The sequence below is a fragment of the Podarcis erhardii genome (genome assembly GCF_964252035.2).
Source record: "Podarcis erhardii genome assembly, chromosome: Z".
Taxonomy (NCBI): Eukaryota; Metazoa; Chordata; class Lepidosauria; order Squamata; family Lacertidae; genus Podarcis; species Podarcis erhardii.
This window is the reverse complement of record NC_138504.1, coordinates 51,339,731-51,358,570: the sequence shown is the minus strand read 5'-3', so window position 1 is coordinate 51,358,570 and position 18,840 is coordinate 51,339,731. Positions and strand designations below refer to the sequence as shown.

The 18,840-nt window shown below is 38.4% G+C and overlaps 2 protein-coding genes across 2 annotated transcripts in view; both read left to right on the top strand.

Annotated features, from left to right (window-relative positions):
• LOC309333340 (TNF receptor-associated factor 2-like) overlaps positions 1-851 on the top strand; it is a gene marked incomplete at its 3' end in the record, with an annotated part of 18,949 nt that extends 18,098 nt beyond the window's left edge. The window contains exon 9 of the mRNA XM_081846712.1: positions 673-851. Within this exon, the coding sequence (XP_081702838.1) occupies positions 673-851 (179 nt within the window). The remainder of the gene's footprint in view (positions 1-672) is intronic.
• A 6,332-nt stretch (positions 852-7,183) lies between these two features.
• The window catches only part of GLE1 (GLE1 RNA export mediator), a 43,653-nt gene continuing 31,996 nt past the window's right edge, over positions 7,184-18,840 (top strand). Inside the window, exons 1-4 of the mRNA XM_081846711.1 lie at positions 7,184-7,301; positions 10,639-10,833; positions 16,511-16,624; positions 18,415-18,563. Of these exons, the coding sequence (XP_081702837.1) occupies positions 7,200-7,301; positions 10,639-10,833; positions 16,511-16,624; positions 18,415-18,563 (560 nt within the window). The 5' untranslated portion in view covers positions 7,184-7,199. The remainder of the gene's footprint in view (positions 7,302-10,638; positions 10,834-16,510; positions 16,625-18,414; positions 18,564-18,840) is intronic.

Genomic DNA, 18,840 nt, shown 5'->3' with positions numbered 1-18,840 from the left:
TTATCTTATCTTTACTATACTATACTATATTTACTATCCTATCCTATCATGTATTTACTATACTATACCAAGTTATACTATACTACTATACTATAACTATACGTACTTTACTATATTATCTTACTGTATCTTATATTTACTATACTATACTATATTATATTTACTATCCTATCCTATATTATCTTTACTATACTATACTATACTATACTATACTATACTATACTATACTATACTATACTATACTTACTATCCTATCCTATCCTATCCTATCCTATATTTACCGTACTATACTATCCTATACTAAATATACTATCCTATACTATTTACTTTACTATATTTACTACACTATACTACACTACACTACACTACTATACTATATTTACTATCCTACCCTATCCTATATTTACTACCATATTATATTATATTATATTATTATATTATATTATATATTATATATATTATATTATATTATATTATATTATATTATATTATATTATATTATATTATATTATATTATATTATATTATATATTATATTATATTATATTATATTATATTATATTATATTATATTATTTACTTACCTACTTTACTTTACTTTTTACTTTTTACATTACTTTTTACTTTACTCTTCCTTTACTCTACTTTACTTTCTATCTCACCTTCACAAAAAGCTGAATTTTGCAACTCTCCGCCATTCTGCCCGGCAACCAGGAAGCGAATAGGCGGCCGGCCAGAGCTGCGTTCGAATCCCTTTCCGAGAGTCGAACCCAACCCAGCCCTGCCCAAAGTTGCACCGGCCACATTCCTCCTGTGCAATTTTCGACGCCCTTGCAAAACTGGTTATTTTTGACATTTGCCAACTTCCTGGTGTTTGCAAAAATGCAATCATTTTCAGTTTGCAAATGCAATCATAATAAGTTTGCAAACGCAATCATTTCCATTGCATCTTCCTTGCTTTGTTTTTGCAAAGTTTGCAAATGCAATCATTTCCATTGCATCTTCCTTGGTGTTTTGGTTTTTTTTTTGCAAAGTTTGCAAATGCAATAATTATAAGTTTGCAAATGCAATAATTATAAGTTTGCAAATGCAATAATTTCCATTGCATCCTCCTTGCTTTTTTTGTGCAAAGCAAAGTTTGCAAATGCAATAATAATAAGTTTGCAAATGCAATCATTTCCATTGCATCTTCCTTGCTTTTTTTTTTTTTGCAAAGTTTGCAAATACAATAATTCCAATTGCATCCTCCTTGCTTTTTTTTTTGCAAAGTTTGCAAAAATGCAAGAATAATAAGTTTGCAAATGCAATAATTTCCATTGCATCTTCCTTGCTTTGTTTTCGCAAAGTTCGCAAATGCAATAATTTCCATTGCATCTTCCTTGGTGTTTTTTTTTTTTTTGCAAAGTTTGCAAAAATGCAATAATAATAAGTTTGCAAATGCAATAATTTCCATTGCATCTTCCTTGCTTTGTTTTCGCAAAGTTCGCAAATGCAATAATTTCCATTGCATCCTCCTTGCTTTTTTGGTGTGTGCAAAGTTTGCAAATGCAATAATAATAAGTTTGCAAATGCAATCATTTCCATTGCATCTTCCTTGCTTTGTTTTTGCAAAGTTTGCAAATGCAATCATTTCCATTGCATCTTCCTTGGTGTTTTGGTTTTTTTTTTGCAAAGTTTGCAAATGCAATAATTATAAGTTTGCAAATGCAATCATTTCCATTGCATCCTCCTTGCTTTTTCTGTGCAAAGTTTGCAAATGCAATAATAATAAGTTTGCAAATGCAATCATTTCCATTGCATCTTCCTTGCTTTTTTTTTTTGCAAAGTTTGCAAATACAATAATTCCAATTGCATCCTCCTTGCTTTTTTTTTTGCAAAGTTTGCAAATGCAATAATAATAAGTTTGCAAATGCAATACTTTCAATTGAATTCCTCCTAGCTTTTTTTTGTTTGCAAAGTTTGCAAATGCAATAATAATAAGTTTGCAAATGCAATAATAATAAGTTTGCAAATGCAATAATTTCAATTGAATTCCTCCATGCTTTTTTTTGTTTGCAAAGTTTGCAAATGCAATAATAATAAGTTTGCAAATGCAATAATTTCAATTGAATTCCTCCTTGCTTTTTTTGTTTGCAAAGTTTGCAAATGCAATAATAATAAGTTTGCAAATGCAATAATAATAAGTTTGCAAATGCAATACTTTCAATTGAATTCCTCCATGCTTTTTTTTGTTTGCAAAGTTTGCAAATGCAATAATAATAAGTTTGCAAATGCAATAATTTCAATTGAATTCCTCCTTGCTTTTTTTGTTTGCAAAGTTTGCAAATGCAATAATAATAAGTTTGCAAATGCAATAATAATAAGTTTGCAAATGCAATAATTTCAATTGAATTCCTCCATGCTTTTTTTTGTTTGCAAAGTTTGCAAATGCAATAATAATAAGTTTGCAAATGCAATAATTTCAATTGAATTCCTCCTTGCTTTTTTTGTTTGCAAAGTTTGCAAATGCAATAATAATAAGTTTGCAAATGCAATAATAATAAGTTTGCAAATGCAATAATTTCAATTGAATTCCTCCATGCTTTTTTTTGTTTGCAAAGTTTGCAAATGCAATAATAATAAGTTTGCAAATGCAATAATTTCAATTGAATTCCTCCTTGCTTTTTTTGTTTGCAAAGTTTGCAAATGCAATAATAATAAGTTTGCAAATGCAATAATAATAAGTTTGCAAATGCAATACTTTCAATTGAATTCCTCCTAGCTTTTTTTTGTTTGCAAAGCTTGCAAATGCAATAATCTTAAGTTTGCAAATGCAAGAATTTCAATTGAATTCCTCCTTGCTTTTTTTGTTTGCAAAGTTTGCAAATGCAATAATAATAAGTTTGCAAATGCAATAATAATAAGTTTGCAAATGCAATAATTTCAATTGAATTCCTCCTTGCTTTTTTTGTTTGCAAAGTTTGCAAATGCAATAATAATAAGTTTGCAAATGCAATAATAATAAGTTTGCAAATGCAATAATTTCAATTGAATTCCTCCATGCTTTTTTTTGTTTGCAAAGTTTGCAAATGCAACAATAATAAGTTTGCAAATGCAATAATTTCAATTGAATTCCTCCTTGCTTTTTTTGTTTGCAAAGTTTGCAAATGCAATAATAATAAGTTTGCAAATGCAATAATTTCAATTGAATTCCTCCTTGCTTTTTTTCTTTGCAAAGTTTGCAAATGCAATAATAATAAGTTTGCAAATGCAATAATAATAAGTTTGCAAATGCAATACTTTCAATTGAATTCCTCCTAGCTTTTTTTTGTTTGCAAAGTTTGCAAATGCAATAATAATAAGTTTGCAAATGCAATAATTTCAATTGAATTCCTCCTTGCTTTTTTTGTTTGCAAAGTTTGCAAATGCAATAATAATAAGTTTGCAAATGCAATAATAATAAGTTTGCAAATGCAATAATTTCAATTGAATTCCTCCATGCTTTTTTTTGTTTGCAAAGTTTGCAAATGCAATAATAATAAGTTTGCAAATGCAATAATTTCAATTGAATTCCTCCTTGCTTTTTTTGTTTGCAAAGTTTGCAAATGCAATAATAATAAGTTTGCAAATGCAATAATAATAAGTTTGCAAATGCAATAATTTCAATTGAATTCCTCCTTGCTTTTTTTTGTTTGCAAAGTTTGCAAATGCAACAATAATAAGTTTGCAAATGCAATAATTTCAATTGAATTCCTCCTTGCTTTTTTTGTTTGCAAAGTTTGCAAATGCAATAATAATAAGTTTGCAAATGCAATAATAATAAGTTTGCAAATGCAATAATTTCAATTGAATTCCTCCTTGCTTTTTTTGTTTGCAAAGTTTGCAAATGCAATAATAATAAGTTTGCAAATGCAATAATTTCAATTGAATTCCTCCTTGCTTTTTTTGTTTGCAAAGTTTGCAAATGCAATAATAATAAGTTTGCAAATGCAATAATAATAAGTTTGCAAATGCAATAATTTCCATTGCATCTTCCTTGGTGTGGTTTTTTTTGCAAAGTTTGCAAATGCAATAATTATAAGTTTGCAAATGCGAAGACCCCGTAAGGAGTCTCGCCGCGGCATTCTGCACCCGCTGGAGTTTCTGGGTCAGTCTCAAGGGCAGCCCCACGTAGAGCGATGGGGTAAATGCAATAATAATCAGTTTGCAAATCCAGATTTGACATTTGCAAACTTCCTGGTGTTTGCAAAAAAAAAGCAATCGAAATTCTTGCATGCAAATCCAGTTCCTTCTCTGCATTTGCAAAGCAATGAAGATGCAATTGATATTATTGCATTCGCAAACTGAAAATGATTGCATTTGCCAAATGATTGCATTTGCAAACTTTGCAACAAACAGCAAGGAAGAGGCAACGGAAATAATTGCATTTGCAAACTTAAGATTATTGCATTTGCAAACTGAAAATTATTGCATCTGCAAACTGAAAATGATTGCATTTGCCAAATGATTGCGTTTGCCAAATGATTGCATTTGCAAACTTTGCAACAAACAGCAAGGAAGAGGCAATGGAAATAATTGAATTTGCAAATTTAAGATTATTGCATCTGCAAACTGAAAATGATTGCATTTGCCAAATGATTGCCTTTGCAAACTTTGCAACAAACAGGAAGGAAGATGCAATTGAAATAATCGCATTTGCAAACTTAAGATTATTGCATTTGCAAACTGAAAATGATTGCATTTGCCAAATGATTGCCTTTGCAAACTTTGCAACAAACAGCAAGGAAGAGGCAAAAATAACGGCATTTGCAAAATTAAGATGATTGCATTTGCAATAGGATTGCATTTGCAAGAGGATTGCATTTGCAAACTTTGCAACAAACAGCAAGGAAGAGGCAATGGAAATAATTGAATTTGCAAATTTAAGATTATTGCATCTGCAAACTGAAAATGATTGTATTTGCCAAATGATTGCATTTGCCAATTTAAGATTATTGCATTTGCAAATTTAAGATTATTGCATTTGCAAACTGAAATTGATTGCATTTGCCAAATGATTGCATTTGCAAACTTTGCAACAAACAGGAAGGAAGATGCAATTGAAATAATTGCATTTGCAAACTTATGATTATTGCATTGGCAAACTGCCCGTCGCTCCCGCCTCCCGGCACTTCTCATTGGCTGTCGCCTAGGCTGTCATTGGCTGTCGCCTTCGGGCCTTTTTCGAGGACAGCGAGGGCCCGCCTGTATCCTTGAGTGACAGCCCCTTCCGCCTATGAGAGGGCGGGACTGCCCGTCGCGCCCGCCTCCCGCCGCTTCTCATTGGCTGTCACCTAGCAAACTCGGCCTAGTCGCCTTTGAGTGACAGCCCGTTTGGCCTATGACTGCCTGTTACTCCGCCTTGCTCCCGCCTCCGGCCGCTTCTCATTGACTGTCGCCTAGGAAACGCGGCCTAGTCTTTCTTCGGGCCTTTTCCGAGAGGAAAGCGAGGGCCCGCCTGCATTATTGAGTGACAACCCGTTCCGCCTATGAGAGGGCGTAACTACCCTTCACTCCCGCCTCCCGGCGCTTCTCATTGGCTGTCGCCTAGAAAACGCGGCCTAGTCTTTCTTCGGGCCTTTTTCGGCAGGAAAGCGAGGGCCCGCCTGTATCCTTGAGTGACAGCCCCTTCCGCCTCTGAGAGGGCGGGCCTGCCCGTCTCTCCCGCCTCCCGGCGCTTCTCATTGGCTGTCGCCTAGGAAACGCGGCCTAGTCTTTCTTCGGGCGTTTTTCCCATCCGGCCTACGCCTTTGAGTGACAGCTCCTTTGGCCTATGACTGCCCGTTCCTCCGCCTTGCTCCCGCCTCCCGGCGCTTCTCATTGGCTGTCGCCTAGGAAACGCGGCCTATTCGTGCTTTGGTCCTTTTTCCCATCCGGCCTATTCCTTTGAGTGACAGCCCCTTTGGCCTATGACTGGCTGTTACTCCGCCTTGCTCCCTCCTCCGGCCGCTTCTCATTGGCTGTCGCCTAGGAAACGCGGCCTAGTCTTTCTTCGGGCCTTTTCCGAGAGGAAAGCGAGGGCCCGCCTGTATCCTTGAGTGACAGCCCGTTCCGCCTATGAGATAGCGGGACTGCCCGTCGCTCCCGCCTCCCTCCGCTTCTCATTGTCTGTCACCTAGGAAACTCGGCCTAGTCGGGCTTTGGGCCTTTTTCCCATCCGGCCTACGCCTTTGAGTGACAGCTCCTTTGGCCTATGAATGCCCGTTCCTCCGCCTTTCTCCCGCCTCCCGGCGCTTCTCATTGGCTGTCGCCTAGGAAACGCGGCCTAGCCGTGCTTTGGGCCTTTTTCCCATCCGGCCTATTCCTTTGAGTGACAGCCCCTTTGGCCTATGACTGCCTGTTACTCCGCCTTGCTCCCGCCTCCGGCCGCTTCTCATTGGCTGTCGCCTAGGAAACGCGGCCTAGTCTTTGTTCGGGCCTTTTTCGTGAGGAAAGCGAGGGCCCGCCTGTATACTTGAGTGACAGCCCCTTCCGCCTCTGAGAGGGCGGGACTGCCCGTCGCGCCCGCCTCCCTCCGCTTCTCATTGGCTGTCGCCTAGCAAACGCGGCCTAGTCTTTCTTCGGGCCTTTTTCGAGAGGAAAGCGAGGGCCCGCCTGTATCCTTGAGTGACAGCCCGTTCCGCCTATGACTGCCTGTTACTCCGCCTTGCTCCCGCCTCCGGCCGCTTCTCATTGGCTGTCGCCTAGGAAACGCGGCCTAGTCTTTCTTCGGGCCTTTTTCGAGAGGAAAGCGAGGGCCCGCCTGTATACTTGAGTGACAGCTCATTCCGCCTCTGAGAGGGCGGGACTGCCCATCTCGCCCGCCTCCGTCCGCTTCCTATTGGCTGTCGCCTAGGAAACGCGGCCTAGTCGGGCTTCGGGCCTTTTTCGGGAGGAAAGCGAGGGCCCGCCTTGTATCCTTGAGTGACAGCCCCTTCCGCCTCTGAGAGGGCGGGACTGCCCGTCGCTCCCGCCTCCCGGCGCTTCTCATTGGCTGTCGCCTAGGCAACGCGGCCTAGTCTTTGTTCGGGCCTTTTCCGAGAGGAAAGCGAGGGCCCGCCCGTATCCTTGAGTGACAGCCCCTACCGCCTCTGAGAGGGCGGGACTGCCCTTCACTCCCGCCTCCCTCCGCTTCTCATTGGCTGTCGCCTAGGCAACGCGGCCTAGTCGTTTTTCGGGCCTTTTTGAAGCCTCGGCCCGGCGCATGGAGTCGCAGCGGCTCCGCGGGCCGGCGCTGGCGGCGCTGCGGGCTAGCGGGAAGGGGCGGCTGCGCTACGGGACGGACGGGAGCGGCGAGCTGGGAGAGGTAAGGGAAATCTCTTTCCCCCCTCAATGGGAATGAATGGGGAGGCTAATCGATAGGATTGATTGGGAATCGATCGAGAGCCTCCCGCCCCTCCCCCCCTTCTGGAAGGGACCTTTTTTGGTTATTATTCTTATTCTTATTATTATTATTATTATTGGGGGTTTTCTGAGGCAGGTTGTTGGGTTCTGTGATTATTATTATTATTGTTATTATTATTATTATTAATAGTAATAATAATAATATTAAAGACATTCACCTTGTTGGTTCCTATTGTTGTTGTTGTTGTTGTTGTTGTTGTTGTTGTTGTTGTTGTTGTTGTTGTTGTTGTTGTTGTTGTTGTTGTTATTATTATTATTATTATTATTATGTGTCTATTATTATTATTATTAGACACATTGTTGGCTTCTATTATTATTATTATTATTATGTGTCTAATATTATTATTATTATTATTAGACACATTGTTGGCTTCTATTATTATTATTATTATTATTATTATTATGTGTCTAATATTATTATTATTATTATTATTATTATTAGACACATTGTTGGCTTCTATTATTATTATTATTATTATTATTATTATTATTATTATTATTATGTGTCTAATATTATTATTATTATTATTATTATTAGACACATTGTTGGCTTCTATTATTATTATTATTATTATTATTATTATTATGTGTCTAATATTATTAGACATTGTTGGCTTCTATTATTATTATTATTATTATTATTATTATTATTATTATGTGTCTATTATTATTATTATTATTATTATTATGTGTCTAATATTATTAGACACATTGTTGGCTTCTATTATTATTATTATTATTATTATTATTATTATTATTATGTGTCTAATATTATTAGACACATTGTTGGCTTCTATTATTATTATTATTAATATTATTATTATTATTATTATTATTATTAGTCTATTATTATTATTATTATTATTATTATTAGACTCATTGTTGGCTTCTATTATTATTATTATTATTATTATTATTATGTGTCTATTATTATTATTATTATTATTATTATTATTATTATGTGTCTAATATTATTAGACACATTGTTGGCTTCTATTATTATTATTATTATTATTATTATTATTATTATTATTATGTGTATAATATTATTATTATTATTAGACTCATTGTTGGCTTCTATTATGATGATGATGATGATGATGATGATTTTTATTATTATGTGTCTATTATTATTATTATTATTATTATTGACACATTGTTGGCTTCTAGTATTATTATTATTATTATTATTATTATTATTATTGGGATTTTTCTGAGGCAGGTTGTTGGGTTCTGTTGTTTTATTAATAATAATAATAATAATAATAATAATAATAATAAAGACACTCACCTTGTTGGTTCCTGTTATTATTATTATTAGACACATTGTTGGCTTCTACTACTACTACTACTATTATTATTATTATTATGTGTCTATTATTGTTATTGTTATTGTTATTGTTATTGTTATTAGACACATTGTTGGCTTCTATTATTATTATTATTATTATTATTATTATTAGACACATTGTTGGCTTCTATTATTATTATTATTATTATTATTATTATTATTAGACACATTGTTGGCTTCTATTATTATTATTATTATTATTATTATTATTATTATTGGGATTTTTCTGAGGCAGGTTGTTGGCTTCTGTTATTATTATTATTATTATTATTATTATTATTATTAATAATAATATTAAAGACACTCACCTTGTTGGTTCCTATTATTATTATTATTATTATTATTAGACACATTGTTGGCTTCTATTATTATTATTATTATTATTATTATTATTATTTGTCTAATAATAATAATAATAATAATAGAATTATTATTGTTATTATTATTATTAGACACATTGTTGGCTTCTATTATTATTATTATTATTATTATTATTGGGATTTTTCTGAGGCAGGTAGTTGGGTTCTGTTGTTGTTGTTATTATTATTATTATTATTATTATTATTATTTTTAAAACACATTGTTGGTTTCTATTCTTATTCTTATTCTTATTCTTATTATTAGACACATTGTTGGCTTCTATTATTATTATTATTATTATTATTATTATTATTATTATTATTAGACACATTGTTGGCTTTTATTATTATTATTATTATTAATATTATTATTATTAGACACATTGTTGGCTTCTATTCTTCTTCTTCTTCTTCTTAATATTGACACTCATCAAGGAGCTTCTTGGTTTCTACTTTAATATTATTATTATTTCTACTATTTCTACTATTATTAAGAGCCTGTTTTATTATTATTATTATTATTATTGACACTCATCAAGGAGCTTGTTGGTTTCTACTACTACTACTACTATTATTATTATTATTATTATTATTGACACTCATCAAAGAGCTTGTCGGTTTCTACTATTATTATTATTATTATTGACACTCATCAAAGAGCTTGTTGGTTTCTACTTTAATTTTATCATATTTATTTTTATTATTATTAAAAACCCCAATAGCTTTATTATTATCATTATTATTATTAAAACCACCAAAGAGCCTGTTTATTATATTATATTGTGTTGTGTTGTGTTATGTTATTATTATGTACTATGTTATGTTATGTTATATTATATTATGTTATGTTATGTTTTTTTATGTTATGTAAATATTGCTATTTATTGGAGTCTCTCTTATTATTGCTATTATTGCTATTTATTGGAGTCTCTCAAATATTATATTATATTATATTATATTATATTATATTATATTATATTATATTATATTATATTATATTATATTATATTATATTATATTATATTATATTATATTATATTGGAGTCTCTCAATTATCAATCCATTCTTATTATTGCTATTTATTGAAATAAAGAGCATTTTAGAAGAGTACTTTAAAGAGTACTTTAATATATTATTATATTATTTTATATTCTTGCTATTTATTGGAGTCTCTCAAATATTATATTATATTATATTATATTATATTATATTATATTATATTATATTATATTATATTATATTATATTATATTATATTATATTATATATTATTATGTTATATTATATATTATTATGTTATATTATATTATATTATATTATATTATATTATATTATATTATATTATATTATATTATATTATATTATTATATTATTACGTTACGTTACGTTACATTACATTTCTGATATTATGTACATTATTATGTACATTATGATTTACACCACATTATATTTATTATATTATCTTATAATAATACAATATTCTTATTATTATTACTATTTCTATTAATCCCCCCCCTTCTCCCCCCCCAGGACATCTTGGAGGCCCACCGCTCCCCCCCAATCCTCTCCCCCCAGGCGGGATGGATCCTGGGCCGGATCGCCCGGTCTCCTCGCGAGGAGGAGGAGACGCCGGAGGGCTGGGCCCGGGGGGAGGCCGCCCTCCCCGAAGCCCCGCCCCCCGAAGCGTCGCCAGGCAGAGGCTCCACCCCCCGGGCAGAAGGCCAGGTAAGCCCCGCCCCCATCTGGCCTATCCCGGTTTCCTATCCTATCCTATCCTTCTGTCCTATCCTTGCTTCCTATCCTATCCTCCTATCCTATCCTTGTCTCCTATCTTAGCCTATCCTTCTATCCTATGGTATCCTATCCTCTTATCCGATCCTTGTGTCCTATCCTATCCTATCCTATCCTATGCTATCCTATGCTATCCTATCCTATCCTATCCTATCCTATCCTATCCTATCCTATCCTATCCTATCCTATCCTATCCTTGTCTCCTTCTATCCTATCCTATCCTATCCTATCCTATCCTATCCTATCCTCCTATCCTATCCTTGTCTCCTCCTATCCTATCCTATCCTATCCTATCCTATCCTATCCTATCCTATCCTATCCTATCCTTGTCTCCTATCTTATCCTATCCTTCTATCCTATGGTATCCTATCCTCCTATCCTATCCTTATGTCCTATCCTATGCTCCTATCCTATCCTTCTGTCCTACCCTCCTATCCTATTCTTGTCTCCCATCCTTGTCTCCTATCCTATCCTATCCTATCCTCCTATCCTATCCTATCCTTCTATCCTTTCCTTTCCTATCCTTTCCTTTCCTATCCTATCCTATCCTATCCTATCCTATCCTTGTCTCCTTCTATCCTATCCTATCCTATCCTATCCTATCCTATCCTATCCTATCCTATCCTCCTATCCTATCCTTGTCTCCTTCTTTCCTATCCTATCCTATCCTATCCTATCCTATCCTATCCTATCCTATCCTATCCTATCCTTGTCTCCTATCTTATCCTATCCTTCTATCCTATGGTATCCTATCCTCCTATCCTATCCTTATGTCCTATCCTATCCTCCTATCCTATCCTTCTGTCCTACCCTCCTATCCTATTCTTGTCTCCCATCCTTGTCTCCTATCCTATCCTATCCTATCCTCCTATCCTATCCTATCCTTCTATCCTTTCCTTTCCTTTCCTATCCTTTCCTATCCTATCCTATCCTATCATATCCTATCCTTTTCTCCTATCCTATCCTATCCTTGTCTCCTATCCTATCCTCCTATCCTTTCCTATCCTATCCTATCCTATCCTATCCTATCCTATCCTATCCTATCCTATCCTTGTCTCCTCCTATCCTATCCTATCCTATCCTATCCTATCCTCCTATCCTAGCCTATCCTCCTATCCTATCCTTGTCTCCTTCTTTCCTATCCTATCCTATCCTATCCTATCCTATCCTATCCTATCCTATCCTATCCTATCCTTGTCTCCTATCTTATCCTATCCTTCTATCCTATGGTATCCTATCCTCCTATCCTATCCTTATGTCCTATCCTATCCTCCTATCCTATCCTTCTGTCCTACCCTCCTATCCTATTCTTGTCTCCCATCCTTGTCTCCTATCCTATCCTTGTCTCCTATCCTATCCTCCTATCCTATCCTACCCTATCCTTCTGTCCTATCCTTGCTTCCTATCCTATCTCTATCCTATTGTATCCTATCCTATCCTATCTTTGTCTCCTATCCTGTCCTGTTCTGTCCTATCCTATCCTATCCTATCCTATCCTATCCTATCCTATCCTATCTTTCTCTCCTATCCTTTTTTCCTATCCTATCCTTGTCTCCTATCTTATCCTATGGTATCCTATCCTCCTATCCTATCCTTCTGTCCTATCCTTGCTTCCTATCCTATCTCTATCCTATTGTATCCTATCCTATCCTCCTATCCTATCCTTGTCTCCTATCTTATCCTATCCTTCCATTCTATGGCATCCTATCCTCCTATCCTCCTATCCTTGCTTCCTATCCTATCCTCCTATCCTATCCTTGTCTCCTATCCTTGTTCCTATCCTATCCTTTTGTCCAATTGTATCCTATCCTACTATCCTATCGTTGTCTCCTATCCCTCAGTCCCACCCTTCTATCCTATCCTTGTTTGCTATCTTATCCTTTTTTCCTATCCTATCCTATCCTACCCTCCTATCTTATCCTTGTCTCCCATCCTCCTATCCTATCCTTTCCTTTCCTATCCTATCCTATCCTATCCTATCCTATCCTATCCTATCCTTGTTTCCTATCCTATCCTATCCTATCCTTGTCTCCTATCCTTGTCTCCTATCCTATCCTTTTCTCGTATCCTATCCTATCCTTTTCTCCTATGCTATCCTATCCTATCCTATCCTCTCCTATCCTATCCTCCTATCCTACCCTACCCTATCCTATCCTTCTTTCCTTTCCTATCCTATCCTTGTCTCCTTGTTTCCTATCCTATCATTTTCTCCTATCCTATCCTCCTATCCTATCCTTTCCTATCCTATCCTGTCCTATCCTTGTCTCCTATCCTATCCTATCCTCCTATCCTATCCTATCCTATCCTATCCTTCTATCCTTTCCTTTCCTATCTTTCCTTTCCTATCCTATCCTATCCTATCCTTTTCTCCTATCCTATCCTATCCTTGTTTCCTATCCTATCCTTTCCTTTCCTATCCTATCCTATCCTATCCTATCCTATCCTATCCTATCCTATCCTATCCTATCCTATCCTCCTATCCTATCCTTGTCTCCTATCCTATCCTCCTATCCTATCCTTTCCTGTCCTATCCTATCCTTTTCTCGTATCCTATCCTATCCTTTTCTCCTATGCTATCCTATCCTCTCCTATCCTATCCTATCCTATCCTCTCCTCCTATCCTATCCTTGTCTCCTATCCTATCCTTTTCTCCTATCCTATCCTATCCTATCCTATCCTATCCTATCCTATTGTATCCTATCCTACACTTGTCTCCTTGTCTCCTATCCTATCCTATCCTCCTATCCTATCCTTGTCTCCTTGTTTCCTGTCCTATCCTATCCTATCCTATCCTATCCTATCCTATCCTATCCTATCCTATCCTATCCTCCTATCCTATCCCTGTGTCCTATCCTATCCTATCCTCCTATCCTATCCTATCCTTGCTTCCTATCCTATCTCTGTCCTGTTGTATCCATCCTATCCTTGTTTCCTTTCCTATCCTATCCTATCCTATCCTATCCTATCCCTCTATCCTATCGTATCCTATCATCCTATCTTATATTTCTTTCCTATCCTTTCCCCCATCCTATCCTTGTCTCCTTGTCTCCTATCCTATCCTATCCTATCCTTCTGTCCTATCCTATCCTTGTTTCCTATCCTATCCTATCCTATCCTATCCTATTCTCCTATCCTATCCTTCTGTCCTTTCCTCCTATCCTATCCTATCCTCCTATCCCATCATTGTGTCCTATCCTATCCTCATCCTATCCTTCTCTCCAATCCTAACCTATCCTATCCTATTCTTCTATCCTATTGTATCCTATCCTATCCTGGTTTCCTATCTATCCTGGTTTCCTATCCTATCATGGTTTCCTATCCTATCCTCCTATCCTATACTAGACTCCTATCTTTGTTTCCTATCCTAACCTTCTGTCAAATCGTATCCTATCCTCCTATCCTATCCTTGTTTCCTATCCTATTCTATCCTTGTTTCCTATCCTATCCTCTTCTTCTGTCCTAACCTTCTATCCTATCCTATCCTCCTAAGCTATCCTTGTCTAATAATCTATCCGATCCAATGCTATCCTATACTTGTCTCATATCCTGGTTTCCTATCCTATCCTTCTCTCCTATGGTATCCTATCCTCCTATCCTAGCCTTGTGTCCTATCCTATCCTATCCTATCCTATCCTATCCTATCCTATCCTTCTGTTCTATCCTAACCTTGTCTCCTATCGTGTCCTATCCTTGTATCCTTGTCTCCTATCCTATCTTCCTATCCTATCCTTGTCTCCTACCTTGTTTCCTATCCTATCCTCCTATCCTATCCTATCCTATCCTATCCTATCCTATCCTATCCTATCCTATCCTATTCTCCTATCCTATCCTTGTTTCCTATCCTATCCTCCTATCCTCCTATCCTATCCTTGTCTCCTATCCTATCCTATCCTATCCTTCTGACTATTGTATCCTATTGTATCCTATCCTACCCTTGTCTCCTTGTCTCCTATCCTATCCTCCTATCCTATCCTTGTCTCCTATCCTGGTTTCGTATCCTATCCTATCCTACCCTTCTGTCCTATCCTACCCTATCCTTTCCTTTCCTATCCTATCCTATCCTGTCCTGTCCTGTCCTATTCTATCCTATCCTATCCTATTATTGTCTCCTATCCTATCCTATCCTATCCTATCCTTGTTTCCTATCCTATCCTTTCCTATCCTATCCTATTATTGTCTCCTATCCTATCCTATCCTTGTTTCCTATCCTATCCTTTCCTATCCTATCCTATTCTCTTATCCTAACCTTGTCTCCTATCCTATCCTCCTGTCCTTTCCTCCTATCCTATCCTATCCTATCCTATCCTATCCTATCCTATCCTATCTTCCTATCCTATCCTTGTCTCCTACCTTGTTTCCTATCCTATCCTCCTATCCTATCCTATCCTATCCTATCCTTGTTTCCTATCCTATCCTTTCCTATCCTATCCTATTATTGTCTCCTATCCTATCCTATCCTTGTTTCCTATCCTATCCTTTCCTATCCTATCCTATTCTCTTATCCTAACCTTGTCTCCTATCCTATCCTCCTGTCCTTTCCTCCTATCCTATCCTATCCTATCCTATCCTATCCTATCCTATCTTCCTATCCTATCCTTGTCTCCTACCTTGTTTCCTATCCTATCCTCCTATCCTATCCTATCCTATCCTATCCTTGTTTCCTATCCTATCCTCCTATCCTCCTATCCTATCCTATCCTTGTATCCTATCCTTGTCTCCTATCCTATCCTATCCTTCTATTATATCCTATTGTATCCTATCCAATCCTTGTCTCCTATCCTATCCTCCTATCCTATCCTTGTCTCCTATCCTATCCTCCTATCCTATCCTTGTCTCCTATCCTGGTTTCGTATCCTATCCTATCCTACCCTTCTGTCCTATCCTACCCTATCCTTTCCTTTCCTATCCTATCCTATCCTGTCCTATCCTATCCTATCCTATCCTATTATTGTCTCCTATCCTATCCTATCCTATCCTATCCTATCCTATCCTATCCTATCCTTGTTTCCTATCCTATCCTTTCCTATCCTAGCCTAACCTTGTCTCCTATCCTATCCTTCTGTCCTATCCTATCCTATCCTATCCTATCCTATCCTATCCTATCCTCCTATCCTATCCTTGTCTCCTATCCTATCCTATCTTATCCTTCTGACTTTTGTATCCTATTGTATCCTATCATATCCTTGTCTCCTATCCTATCCTATCCTCCTATCCTATCCTTGTCTCTTATCCTATCCTATCCTATCCCATCCTTCTGACTATTGTATCCTATTGTATCCTATCCTATCCTTGTCTCCTATCCTATCCTCTTATCCTATCCTTGTCTCCTATCCTATCCTCTTATCCTATCCTTGTCTCCTATCCTATCCTCCTATCCTATCCTATCCTATCCTATCCTTGTCTCCTTGTCTCCTTGTCTCCTATCCTATCCTTCTGTCCTCTCCTATCCTATCCTTGTCCCCTCCCCTATCCTACCCTACCCTTCTGTCAATCAAACATTTCGAATCCAATACTTATATCGCTGCCCCCTATCCTGAGTATCAATACTCCATCAATACTCGATCCCGGATCCACCGCTCCCTCCTCACCCGATCCCTCTCTCTCCCCTCAGCGCCCCGAGAAGCGGAGGGATCCGCCCAGCGACCCCGAAGCGCCCGCCCCCAAAGGCCCCGGGATCGAGGGGATCCTGCGCCTCTACGACCGGATCCGGGCGGCGGAGGGCGAGGTGAGGGAGTGGATCTCCAAGGATCTGGGGATCTTGCGGGGGAGGAAGGGTGGGAGGGGTGGGGGTTGAGGTTCCTCAAAAGATCACCAGATTACTGGATCTTCCTGGTGATGAACAGTTGAAGGATCTTGAGATCCTCAAGAGATCTTCAGGTGTTCCTGGGGAGGAAGGGTGGGAGGAGGTGGAGATCCGCCAAGGATCTGGAGATCTTGCGGGGAGGAAGGGTGGGAGGAGGTGGAGATCCGCCAAAGATCTGGAGATCTTCCGGGTGGGGAAAGGTGGGAGGAGGTGGAGATCCTGCAAGGATCTGGAGATCTTCCGGGTGGGAAAGGGTGGGAGGAGGTGGAGATCCTGCAAGGATCTGGAGATCTTCCGGGTGGGGAAGGGTGGGAGGAGATGGAGATCCTGCAAAGATATGGAGATCTTCCGGGTGAGGAAGGGTGGAAGGAGGTGGAGATCCTCCAAAGATCTGGAGATCTTCCGGGTGAGGAACAATTGAAGGATCTGGAGATGTTGAGCTTGGAAAGTTGAGGTTCCTCAAAAGATCTCCAGATGTTCCTGGTGAGGAACCCGGGGCCACCGGTGAAGAAGACCTGGAGGATCTGGGATCAAAGATCTGCAGGGCCTTCAAGAGATCCCCACCAGGAAGATCTGGAGATCTTTGGAGGACCATGCTCCAAACATCTCCAGATCTTCCTCTTGAGGATCTCTTGGAGGATCTGGAGGTCTTTGGAGGATCCTCCAAACATCTCCAGATCTTGAGAATCTCTTGGAGGATCTGGAGATCTTTGGAGGATCCCCAACATCTCCAGATCTTGAGGATCTCTTGAAGGATCCGGAGATCCCATATCCCCCAGCTCTTCTCCCCCAGGTTCCCCAACCTGTCTTCCCCTCAGTCCTCCTCCAGGAGGAGCTGGATCTCTTGGAGGATCTGGAGATCTCTGGAGGATCCCTCAACATCTCCAGATCTTGAGGATCTCTTGAAGGATCTGGAGATCTTAGGAGGACCATCCTCCAAACATCTCCAGATCTTCCTCTTGAGGATCTCTTTGGAGGATCCCTAAACATCTCCAAGTCTTCCTCCTGAGGAACCCTTGGAGGATCTGGAGATCTCTGGAGGATCCCTCAACATCTCCAGATCTTGAGGATCTCTTGAAGGATCTGGAGATCTTAGGAGGACCATCCTCCAAACATCTCCAGATCTTCCTCTTGAGGATCTCTTTGGAGGATCCCTAAACATCTCCAAGTCTTCCTCCTGAGGAACCCTTGAAGGATCTGGAGATCTTGGGAGGATCCCCAACATCTCCAGATCTTGAGGATCTCCTGGCGGATCCGGAGACCCCAGATCCCCCAGCTCTTCTCCCCCGGGTTCCCCAACCTGTCTTCCCCTCGGTCCTTCTCCAGGGGGAGCTGGGGCGCCGCCAGGAGATCTTGAGGATCTCTTTCAGGATCTGGAGATCTTGGGAGGATCCCTCAACATCTCCAGATCTTGAGGATTTCTTGGTGGATCTGGAGGATCCCTCAACACCTCCAGATCTCGAGGATCTCTCTCGCAGGATCTGGAAATCTTGGGAGGACCCTCCAAACATCTCCAGATCTTGAGGAGGTCCCGGAGGATCTGCAGATCCCAGCTCCTCCAGGTCTCCTCCACCTCCTGGGGATCTCTCGGAGGATCTGGAGATCTCGGGAGGATCCCTCAACCTCTCCAGATCTGGAGGATCCCCCGGAGGATCTGGAGGTCCCCGATCCACCGGGTTCCCCAACCTGTCCTCCCCTCGGTCCTCCTCCAGGAGGATCTGCGCCGCCGCCAGGAGATCCAGGATCTGGCCAGCCGGGCGGCCTATGGACAATCCTGGGAGCTTCTCCAGCGCTTTGACGAGATGAGAGAGTTGAAGTCCCACCAGGAGTGGCAGGACCTCCGACAGGAAGTGGAGAGGAGGTGAGAGAGGAAGTTATATTCTAGTGTGTATATTTATATTTATATTTATATTTATATTTGTATTTGTATTTGTATTTGTATTTATATTATTTATATTTATATTATTTATATTTATATTTATATTTATATTTATATTTATATTTATATTTATATTTATATTTTATATATTTATATTTATATTTATATTTATATTTATATTTTATATATTTATATTTATATTTATATTATATTTTATATATTTATATTTACATTTTTATATATTTTATATTACATGTTT